A 12,609-nucleotide genomic window follows, 5' to 3' on the forward strand; every position below is an offset into this window, starting at 1 on the left:
CTGTATTTCACCAAATGGTACTGACGGACACTACATTGCTATAATTAGACGTGGTCGTTTCTCGCTGGATGTGTGTGTGTGTGTGTGTGTGTGTGTGTGTGTGCTTCTGATATTGACTCGTCTGGATAAAAAGACACTTCCTCACACCTCTAGCTGACCTTAGTCCTCCCGGATGGCGTCATTGTCAACATCCCGTCTCTTTGAAATCTCGTCTCGAGTGTTGCTCGCCCCCTTTAGCGCTCCTGACAGCCAGCCTGTCAACCTTTAGCCGTATTCCCGTCCGTGCCTCTGTCAGTTTGGCTAGCCCCTGTCAGTCCCCATTTCCCCTCTGTCTCTTTGAGACTCTGCAAGCTGGGCAAACACTCCATGTCACTGTCAGAAACTGTCCCATACTGCCTCTTCACAGGACCCCAGAGAGATCCACCCGTGTTGGAAAGATGATTCTCACTTCTCCAAAAAGGTACAAGACTGAGGAGTAGATCATGTTGCTAACCGGCGGACAAAGAAAAGCCCCGTGACAGAACAATGCTTTAATAATATCTTACAGACTAATTTAGATACTAATTAATGCTCAAAGGATCCAGTCAATGACTTGCAGATGAGCTGAATATTGTGTGTGCAAGCAAGTGTTTGACTTACAGTAGATCTTCCATGAATACGACACAAAACAGACGAGTAACATTCTTCAGGAATCAGTGAAAGAAGATGCTTAGCCTTCAGATAATACGGTTTGTTTATGTCAGGAGGTCAAACTGATTATTATAATATAATATAATATAATATAATATAATATAATATAATATAATATAATATAATATAATATAATATAATATAATATAATATAATATAATATAATATAATAATATATAGAGCCAGACCGATATATCGGCAGGCCGATATTAGTAATTTTCCAAAATATCGGTATTGTCAGTTATAATGACTGATAAATGAATATTTCAAAAATAAAATAAAAACGGATGAAACACGCTTCAATCATCATCTCTTCTTGGCCTGTTATATTGAAAATGTATGTTTTACAATTTGCAGTATGATGTTATCTATTGCTAAATTATGACTCATCATAGACTAGCTAACCACAAAGCTAGCTAATGCCACTATCATCAGTGGAAGACCGCTTAATGAGCTTGGAAACCACAATGAACTTTTCCTGCCTAAATAAAGTAATGATTACTTTATTTATAACTTACATATCTCTAGTTACAGTCCCCGCATTGTAAAATTGAGTGAACATTTAGACAGAGAAAAAGTATCAAACGTATCTGATGATTGAAAATGGTTTGATGAAGCTTGATGGAAAAAATGTAAAAAGTGCAGGTAAAAAGATAAGCAAGCGGACATTGTAATTATAAGGTAGCTTATAAGGCAATGCAGGGACTAATTATTATTTTATTTATCAGAACTTTAATATATTTTGGTGTTCCTCTGTTCTGTTGTGACAATAAAAGAAACAAGTTTATTTTTAAAATGCTTTATTATACTATTTTAGTTAAAACTCATAAATAACTACAAATGACTCTGTTAGGGAAATCTGTTAATGTTTTGTTGTGCGTTTCTGAAAAAAATAAAAATAAATAAAATATCGGCCGATATATCGAATTTTAAAATCCAAAAATATTTGTATCGGTATCGGTCTTCAAAATCCTTTATTGGTCGGGCTCTAATAATATAATATAAATGGCTGGTGAGCCAAAGACAATTTTCCACCTTGGTGGACAATAAAGATTATTATTAAAGATTATATATATATATATATATAAATTCTGAATGCCATTTCTGGAACCCACTAATAAAATGTGGGACATATCCACAATTTGTTTTATTATCACATTTTATTATAATTGTTGTTATTAAAAATATAATTTCCAAGCAATAAACATTAGGGAACACTTTATTTTACAGTGTCGTTGTTACATACAGTATGTTACAGGTACTTACCACAGTAATAAGAGTAAATTAAGCATAATTACATCCAACTAACCCTCAACCAAATCCTAATCCTACCCTAACCCTATATGAAGTACATGTAGTTGAAGTGTATAAATATCATAAAATTAAAACAGTATAATAGAATGAGTATCAGGATTGCACATTTCTAGTGTTAGTCAGTAGAGACTAGGTTTGGGATAATTCAGTTTAACAGATTGTTGTGGTTTTGTGGATCTCTCAAGTGGCACATATGGAGCCCCTAAGGGGACATGGTGAAGGAAAACTTTTATGAAATGGGAGGAAAAATTCGATTTCTATGCTTTAAAAGAGTTGTGTTTCCCCTTAAAGCGTCTCTGGGAAATCAAAGGTTTTGTGAGTAAGTGCAAAATGCTAATTTTCAAAGGGGAATGAACAAGTTTTGAGAGAGAACGCAAAGGCAAGTTTATGTGCCACTTCAGAGATCTAAACCCCCTTGATTGAACGAACCGTTTCAATTTCATTTTCATGCCATGTTTACAATATTTTAGCTCATTCTTCTGCTCTTGGTCTGTCTGTCTTTATCATTCAGTTGCAGGAAGGTCATCTGGTGGTACGACATTTCCAGTTCCTGCGCTGGTCGGCTTATCGTGAAATCCCAGACTCCAAGAAGGCCTTTCTCACGCTGCTGGCACAAGTGCAGAAGTGGCAGCGGGAGTGTGGCGATGGGCGCACTATAGTGCACTGCTTGTAAGTTTCATACGGCTCTGCTTCTGCAAATGCCAATTACACTTCATTGTGTTGAGGTGTCTCCTGCGATTTCTGTGGCCACCCAACAGTGAAAATCTGCATCTGTGTAGAATCTAATAGAGGCAACATCTGTGTAGTTTAATACATCTATCCTCTATTAATGATAGCATGGCACCATTGCGGTCTTCGAAGCATCTGTGCTGGCCCCTCTTTATAGGGAAATGATCTGAGATCAGGAGGATGGGACAGTTTTATTGCAGAACTTTTCCCCAGAGCGCACCGGTACTCTCCATTCCTTCATGTTCAAAAGTATTACAGATATCTGGCACAAATATGGCCTTTCACTGAGATCCCCTCCAGACATCTCTAATACAATAATCCACACAAGCTTTGAAAGTGCTGTGCATACAGTAGATCCCTCTCCTACATCAGTTACAAGAAGATGCTAATGAAACAACATATTAATGTGTTCAAGGAATGGCGGGGGCCGTAGCGGCACTTTCTGCGCGTGCACCATGATCATGGAGATGGTGCATCATCACAACATGGTCGACGTGTTCTACGCCGTCAAGACGCTCCGCAACTCCAAGCCCAACATGGTGGAGTCAATGGTTAGTGTGCTGACCGTATTAGTGCTGTTCACTATTGCTAATCCCCAAAATGTGTAGCATAGTTTGACATGCAAATCATTTGTTCTGTGAGCATCTTTACTTTACAGACTGAAATTGAAGGAGGGATACAACTGTATAAATAGCCATTGTAAACATCTCTCACATTTTCTTTAAATGTATAAATGATAGGGCTGGGTATTGAGACAAATTTCACAATTCGATTCGATTTCGATTCACAAGCTTGCAATTCGATTCGATTACGATTTGATTCAATATTGATTATTTTGGATATCAGTTACAATAAATTGCAAATTTTCTCAAGGGAATCAAATCTCTGAACTAATGCTGTAAACTATGGGAGTCTAGTTGTAGCCAAAAGGCTTCATTAGCCTAATATGAAGGTAATAATGAACTGTTTTGCAGCTATACAAACACTTAAATTACAGTATTATTTATTTTTATAATAAGAAGATTATATGAAATATAAACATTTAAATGGTGGCTGTCATATTTATTAAAAAATGCATTAAATATTGAAGAACATTAAGATTATAATGTATATGTTAAATGGTGTATATATTTAGCAAAATGCTCCTCTCTAGAGTTATTTTTTCTAGCTGACTAACGAGTTTATGTGGGTTTTCTGAGGTAAATATGACGATACATTGATTACAAGCTGTTTAACTGACGTCTTTCCTCGGTTGAAACGCTGATTGAGCGAATCAATGTGACATGATCCGGATTTGGATAAGTTGTACTGTATCTTTAACACACTTTCAGATGCTCATTCATGTTTATTTGGCGCTGTGACTGGTATTATTAAGCCGGAAGAGAGATCAGCGCTGCTGCTTCTCCAGAGCGATCTCACGCCACAGCGACAAAACGCTATTTATGTTTTTGAATTTCTAAAGAAAATGGACATAATTTGAAAATTAAGACTTTGTTTCATATCAATAGTAACAAAGAACAAAGATTATTGTGAGTTTTTTGGATGAGCGCAGCCGCGATACAATGATCCATTCATTCAAATGAAACAGGATGACTAATCGATTCTTGAGATTTAAGAATCAATATCGGTTCGTAAAAATGAGAATCGATTAATATCGAGAAATCGATATTTATTACCCAGCCCTAATAAATGGAGTTGCATAATGGGATTGATGTAGTTTGTGAATGTCGCCAGAGAAATGGATGTGACCTTGGTGTTGTTGGCAGGAGCAGTACAGGTTCTGCTACGAGCTGGCTCTGGACTACCTGGACTGCCTGGAGGTCAGATAACACAAGAGCTCAAGACCTCATCAACGCTGGCTTCAACCTCTTCACCTTGCCTCCTCTTCTTCCTTTGACTTGGGCCAATCCAGCCCGTATGAATGAGCCGTTCTGTCCTCCAGCGAATGCATATCGACGTCAAGAGTGGACCTGAAAGACGTGGCACATTTCTCTAACCTTCAACCTCTATTGTTCTCCGTGTACTTTTTGTTTTGGTGTTTTCGCTGACCTCCTGTGCCAGTTATTCCTGCCGAATCCTTGAGAGAATTGATGACATTTCTACAGCTTTATGGCGTACCTCTTTGATCACGTGACTGGCTCTGAGCCTTACACACCATGCAGAGGAAAACACACAGCGACAACGTGGGAGATGACCTTGTGTTTGTGCATTACGTGTGTTGTTAATTGGAAAGCATAGCTTGAATGGGAGGGTGTGATAATTGATGAATTATTTAAAGCTGATCTGTATAATTTGTTGATGTTAATCTCCCATCCCAGCTTGTTGTGAGCCGTTAATAGGTTGATTATCACTGTGGCGCCATCGAAACGTTGCTCTATTCGTTTGAGCATCCCAACACACAAACTTTGACTCAACCAGTAGCTTGAGCTGGGGCAGGACTGTGTGTTTGGCTGACCAGTAACTGAGCTGTTTAAAACAGTGAGTTCATCTATTTGGTGCAAAAAGGACACTCTTCACCTTTAAATCGGAAAGTGGCACTCGAAAGGTCAGACAGGTCACAAGAATACCTACAAATATGGTTTCTAGGTTGATTTTTTTTTATTTTTTGGGGGGGGGGGGGGGTGTAAATATAATATATTTTGCAAAAAAAAAAAAAAGTTTATAGATGTTGTCTTTAATGTGCCAACTCGCGTGTGTGTGCGTGTTCGCACAAAGAGGATCAATGATGGATCTGCATGCCTGTTTCATGTTTCATTGCAATCCATTGTGACCAGTCCGCTTTGGGTGCCGCTGCTTGCTGTCCTTGAGCACAGTAAAACTAAAAGAAATACGCAACTATATAAAATAAACTAACATGCTACGGTTGGAATATGGTGAGGCATTCGCCAAAAAAAATTTGCTTTTTATCTTTGTATTTATTGGTTGTGTTCTATTTTCTAAAAAAAAAAAAAAGTAACATTAACGAATAAAACATTCCAATGTTGCTTTTATCTCTTTGTCATTATTGTTGATTTTCTAAAGAAAGCTTGTTTTTCCTCATTTAAATACAAATAATAGGTCCCCACAGACGACAGAGATTAAATAGAGAGATTTGTATTCATCTCAGGGATGGTTTTTGTCTTCATATTTCCATATTCTCCGACCGGAGATGTATGACCTGAATTCTGAAACGGCTTTAAACAATTACCAAAGAAACTGTGTTTTCAGATACACTCCATGCATGAATGGCTCCGGACGGCACTGAAAGGACTACCAACCTGAAGCTCATCTGTGTTCATTTACAAGTGAATTGCTCCTGATCATCTGGGGTTGGTGTCTCGGTTCGCAGTGAATGCCATGAACTCGTCTCGGCCAATGCTGTGAGTTATAACGTAAGGCAACATTCACCAGCTGTCTTCTCAAATTTGTAATGAGAATCGTTTGTAAATCTGTTGTCAACGAGACAGAAGATTTCAGGTTCATTTGCGCTTCCCACAAAAATAAAAGCTCCAAGGTTTATCTTTAAAAGCTAATAATATCTTTTATTAGCTTTGTAATGTTTTTTTCCCCTTATTTTAAGTCTCTAGATTCTCCGATTTTTTTCAGTTTTGCCAATTTTACCAAATTTAAGACTATTATACTTCAATGAAACGTGACTCAGATCTAAGACGTCTGAGCCGTGAAAGAGCTGAGTAATACCTCCTTTGCATAGTGAGTAACCGTGAACAACTAAAGAGTTAACTAGAGCAATACCATTTGGTCTGTTTGCCAGCATATTTATTATACTGGTGAACTTCTCAGATGGTGATATGGACAGAACCTGCTTCAGTGAGCTGATTGTTTTCGTCATAAGAGTGCAGTGTTGTCTCTTTACTATAGTTTCTCTGCTCCATCATCACTCATATCTCACAACAAGCCACAATGTGATGGGTCACGAGTCATCATCATCATATAATTCAGTTATCCTCTCGCAGATCAATTTCAATACTAAAGCCAAATCAATTTGCCTGGTGACTATCGCATGCTTCTGTGCCTATACTTGTGTGTGTTTGTGATTATTAGATGACCAACACACCACCCATGAGGTGGTTACTGCAAATCTTTCCAACCTGTGATTTCATTTGTGCTTATCATTTAATTAGACATGCTTTAATGGACTTTTTATCAAGTGGCTTCAACAGGCCAGAGGCTTTCAGCGGTGGCGATGGATGACTCTTGCTGTGCATTGATCTCGTTCTTATTTCCCACAATGCTGTTTATTTAGAGTTGTCTGATAAGGTTAGATGAATGACTGCATTCTCCGTCTCATCTCGCCAGACAACATTCGTCTTTGTTGAAACCCCTACCCACGTGCAGCTGATTATATAGTTCAGACGAGGTGATCTGTGTTATGATTTGTAATTAGCATGTAAGTTAGAATTGCCTCAGGTCGATGACATGAAATCTGAATCAAGATGTCTAGGTCATTTTAAACCTTGAAAGAAATAAGAAATAACATTTTTTTTAATTATATTTTTAGTTCAGAACCCCACAATGATGGGGGAGAAATATATATATATTTTAGTGCTTTTGCAAGCAAATGCAAAGTTTCTCAGAGTTACTTTTGCAAGAGAACAAAATGTTTGTAAAGAGCAAAATGCAGATGTGATGTTTCTTGGAGGAACACAATAGTTTTGCGAGAGAATGCTAAAGTTTCTTGGGGGAACAAAATAGGTTTATGAACATATTTCATGATGCAAATCAGCCTGTTCTCATGTAAATGCATCTCTATAGCACACATTTCATGCAATTTATATGCAAAAAAATTATGCACGCGTTTTTTCGCATGCATTTGATACGCAGTCCATATGCATGTAATACACACGCACCCCACAACACTAAACGTATAATACACACGCACCCCACCACTACTAAACCTACCCTAACCAACCCATGCGTATCCTATGCAAATCCTCATCTTCGCCTATAAATTGCCCAATAAACACACTGCATGCTATAGAGACACATTTAGTGTGATCGGGTTGCTATAATATATATTTAAATGGTAAAACTTTACAATAAGGTTCATTTAATAAACATTAGTTAATGTATTAACTATGAACTAACCATGAGCAATTCATTTGTATTTGTTAATCGTTGTTGACGTTAGTCAATACAAATCCAGTTCATTGTTTGTTCATGTTAGTTCACAGCATATTAACTAATGTTAACAAGATTTTAATAAAGTAGCCTATTAGTAAATGTTGAAGTTGCATTAACAATGATTACCAAATGCTGAAGAGGTATTGATCATTTTTAGTTAATGTTAACCAATGTAGTTAACTGATGAATCTTATTGTAAAGTGTTACTGGAAAAAGTCACTTTGCCCACAAATATGTATATATATAATTATTTTGGGGTGAATTATACAAAAGTTTTAAGAAGCTAACAAATTAATGGTTTCTAGTGCACAGTTTTAGTTTGTGTATGTCTTGGAGGGATGCGGTATGAAGTGCACAGCATCTGTTTGAAAGCGATTACAGAGCCTGGATGATTTCTATTGCATCTCACACAATAGCCACACACACAAGGTCAGGCTCCCATCCTCTCCTGCACACACTCATGCAGTGTCTCACATGTTCTTGGTAACATCTTTTCATAGTTTCCACAAGGTTTGCACTCACTGACTTTAGCCCAAATCATTTCTTATTCTTTTTTTGCATAGGAGGTTTAACAAAAACATTAGCTTCTTGCTTGGTCCGTGTAAGCCACGATGCATTCGGTAAAATTGTCTGTAGATTAATTTTCAGACACACTGGTTGTCATTTGGAAAAACAAATGCTTAAACATCTGCATGTGAAACACTCATGTATAGATATTTATGATACTAGTTCAGTCCATGCATTTTGGTGTAGGATCAGTAGCTCTATTAGGTTTTGGATTCCTTACATTACTATTGTTGAGATTTGATTTGATTTTATTTATTTTTTATTTTTTATTTTTGTAGATTAACTCATTTTGCTAAAAAAGTGTATCCATAATGTTGATGAATGATGAAGTGCTTGAATACAACATTCTAGAATTGTTCTAGAAAGTAAAAATCTAGAGATGATAATGAAACATTAAGTGAAAGAAGAAGTTTTATTATATAATATTATTTTATTATGTTATATTAAAGGCTTTTACAGCATTAAATTAGTGCATTAATAGTTGAGTTGGTATCATGGATTAGTTTTAAAAATATGTAAAGCTGAACATAAATCTGCAATTTGCAGCTGACGTCATATTTGCTGTGGCAAACCATTTCAATAAATTACATCAAACAACCAGCCAATTACAATATTGATGTCTTGAGGGTGTGAACGAACCGGGAAGAGGTGAAGACATTAAACGTAGTCATTTATTCAGTTATACATTTAGTCATTTAGTCATTTATTCAGTTATACATTTAGTCATTTAGTCATTTATTCAGTAATTGTTTCACCCTCATGTCGCACCAAACCTGTATGAATGTATTTCCTCAAGAAAAACCAAAGATGATGTTATCGGTGTTGTTAGCAGACACGAGGGTAAGTAGATGATGACAGAATGTTAATTATGGGATTATTAAAAGAGTTGCTCTTTGAATGTTTAACTTTTAATCCTGTGTATGTTTGTTTACAGGAACATCTGAAGTATATATGTAGATTTTGGTCCCACCAAAGCCACGCTTCATGAACATGTACAGCCTAAATATAAAGTTATGTAACTTAATTTTCCCCTAAACCAAAATCGATTTGCTCTGGGACAAGTAATAGATTAATTAGGCCAAAGATTGCCGCTTGACATATACCCCAGATAAATTATATCTCATGTTTAAGCACTATCTACATTAGGGTTAGTTTCCCGAAGGACTGGCCGAGATGACGCTGTTCTGTGCGGCGACACGAGCGAGCCCTGATCATGTTTTCATGTTTTGTCTCATATTTTTCTTTCCTAAATTGTCTTTGCTAGGTGATCAGTAGCAGTCTTCTGTCATGCAAGAATAGCCTAATCGAAGGTATAGCTAATCTCATCAGCAGAACAATATTTCCAATCCAATTCCAATCACAATTCGTTCTCGATGAACTTGCAGTTAGTGAAGGTGGGATATTAGAGACCATGGAGCAGGTCAGAGGTAAAGATGTCAAAGAAGCATAAAAAGAGTTTATCAAGTTGTGAAAAAATAACTCAATATATCACTCTGAACGCCTTCTCAGAAAACATGCAATCCCCAATTCAATCATGTGGAGTCTCTCGCGTCGGTTATGGCTCAAGTGAACGTAATCAGTCCCATCTTCCACCATGAGAAATCTGGAGGTCACCCTACATTATGTAGATAATCGTTTCCTCTTAATTCAATGAACCACATTTTTCTCTCTCTCGCTCTCAGTCATGCAGCAAAATATTTCATTATCTCTTGTCTATTGGCCATATGTGCTGTTGTCTGCAAAAGAGATGGCAGTGAGAAAAATAAATGTCCCTAAATCCCCTGCAGTTCTGATAGGACATTGGTTATTTTCCTCTTTGACGTGGCGCTGTAACTCCATACACCTCAGTCAGGGAGGATTTGTAGAGTCTGACATGCTGGGAAATTGCTTGTAGAGCATAAGGATGCGATCTGAGAGGATGTGGGAAGGATCGGGTCTGTTTACTAAAATGATGAACATGCAACTTATATGCATTGCACACGTCTTTTATTTCTTTCACCAGTTCACACTTACATAAAAACATTAAAGGGAGAAAGTTTAATGCACATTTGGCGTGCTGTCCGGGGGAATTCGGCCCGAACCCGTTTTTAAAGTCCCCGTGAACCGGAAGTTGCAAACGATTTTTCTCCAGTGCTGTGACGTATTTCCAAGTGAAAGGGAATATTGAACAGAGGGTTCACAGGGTTTGACTCTAGCGCTCCTCCTCTCCATCTCTCGCTCATAGCAAACTAACGGTTTGAGGGGAGTGGTTAAGCGTTTCCCCACCCAAGTTGTGAAACCTACGTCATCAGAAAAAGAAACATGTACACGCGCACACCTGTGTTCCAGGTCATCCAACTACAAAACAAGTTGTATGAAATATCAGGCAAGTACGGGCACAATACATGTTTAAAACCATATACTATAGAAAGCTCACAAAATAATAAAGTTCGGGAGGAGCATGTTCAGAATTAAACACAGTTGGAGCACATTCAGGTAATCAAGCCTAATTAGACACGAGTGGAGCACACTCCCAATCAATGAAGTAAGAGGTATATACACGCACTCTGGGTTCGGGCTCGGAGCCCTCCCCCCGGACAGCACGCCAAATACGCATAATCTTTACTCTGTTTAATTGATGTAAATGTGAACTCGTGAATGTATTTAAATGTTGTAAAGTACTGTAACCACCTTTACCCCAAACTTACATTAGTGTAGACTGAGACAAAAGGCTGTAGAAACTGCAGGTTTTTTCAAATCCACTTCTGTCTGGATTGGAAGTTCAGTCTTTGTCGCCGCTGCCACTCAGTTTTGAACGGAGAACTTTCCCATATTGTGTTCAGAGGGAACTTTTGTTTGGACCTCACCGGCTGACTGTAGGTAAGAAATCAGTAATAGGTAAGAAACTCACTCGCACACACACACACACACACACACATATTGAGCACTACTGAGAGATATACGTTTCATTTTACTTTGATTTCATAATTCATAATTAATACATGTCTCATGTATGAGAGCACCTTCATGTACCTTGACAACAGCCTCTGGAAGTCCAGGGTCTTGGAGATCAATGACTCCAGTGTGTGCGTAGGAGGCTGTCATGGAAACAGGCGTCTTCGCCCTGAAGAATGTCGAGGGCTGCTGTTCGTGGCTTCATCTCTGAGGAACAGCTACTCCCGATCTGTGATGATGGCCTTAAACCCAAAATTGTAGGAAATGGTGTTCAGCTCGACGATTGGGAATTCACAGACACGAGCAACGGCATCATGAAAGCAGTTCCACCCGGTCGGCATGGGACAAGCAGATTCCTATCAAGGACTTCATCCACGATCTCTGCAACGGCTGGTCTTGTTCCACAAAGCTGTGCATTTGGACGTGGCGCTTCGGTACTCAGCTTTTATGCTTGGCCTTGAAATAGCCATTTGTCCACATCAGAGCACTGAAATAAGGTTTGATGTGTGCGATGCACATCTGTAGTGTGGAGGCAAAGTTACAACATAGATACTCTTCCACATCAGTCACATCATCATCCTCCCCAGAGTCATCACCCTCAACAGGCTGGTAAACTTTAAAGGGGGCATATCATGCAAAATCCACTTTTTAGCCCTTAAATGCATTTTGTTGTATATTTGGAGTGTTTATAAGTACAGAAAAGATGAAATTATTCTCTTCAGGTGCTTCGTTTATATCTTTATATTCTGTTTTGGTCATATTTTTCAACCTGTTCAGATTTTTCTGTTTTCTATGACGTTTTTTGAACAATCACCGTATTTGCAGCAGAACTGACGAATAAGGACATCGACTACCGGTCCAACACTTCCAGCAATCCGCCATTATTATTTCTCGCTCCGATTTTGTAGTCCGAGCTCAATGATGCAGAAGTTACGAGAGGGCAAGTCAAAATGTTCGGTTGTTGGATGTACGTCAAGCACTTCAAGGATTCCCACTTCAACAACCTCCGCCAGTAACGTTATACAGAAGGGTTTGCCGATCGACTTCGTCTGAATGAGAGGTAACGTTAAATTCCTTCTATCTTTGGAGACGACGAACAGAGCGTTTTGATAAGCTGTAAATATCGTTAATAAAAATAAAGTACTTTACTTTCTTAAAACACATGGTGGTCATGGTTTAGCAGTACCTTTGTCTTTCTTTGTTTTGGTTTTGAAGTAACGTTACACGTCTGCAGTATTATTGTTCTTGAGTTTC

General features: G+C 38.0%; 1 protein-coding gene across 13 annotated transcripts in view; it reads left to right on the plus strand.

Moving 5' to 3' along the window:
- Positions 1–5,723, plus strand: part of ptprua (protein tyrosine phosphatase receptor type Ua) — a 162,757-nt gene extending 157,034 nt beyond the window's left edge. For 9 of the 13 annotated variants that reach the window (XM_039652466.2, XM_039652465.2, XM_089122629.1 and 6 more), the window contains 4 exons: positions 407–460; positions 2,516–2,673; positions 3,149–3,284; positions 4,500–5,723. In XM_039652466.2, the coding sequence (XP_039508400.2) occupies positions 407–460; positions 2,516–2,673; positions 3,149–3,284; positions 4,500–4,562 (411 nt within the window). In that variant the 3' untranslated portion in view covers positions 4,563–5,723. The remainder of the gene's footprint in view (positions 1–406; positions 461–2,515; positions 2,674–3,148; positions 3,285–4,499) is intronic. The other 4 variants (XM_039652467.2, XM_089122631.1, XM_039652470.2 and 1 more) reach the window with 1 other exon arrangement.
- The last annotated feature ends 6,886 nt before the right edge of the window (positions 5,724–12,609 follow it).

The sequence above is a fragment of the Pimephales promelas genome, chromosome 18 (assembly GCF_988280905.1).
Source record: "Pimephales promelas chromosome 18, fPimPro1.hap1.1, whole genome shotgun sequence".
Lineage (NCBI taxonomy): Eukaryota > Metazoa > Chordata > Actinopteri > Cypriniformes > Leuciscidae > Pimephales > Pimephales promelas.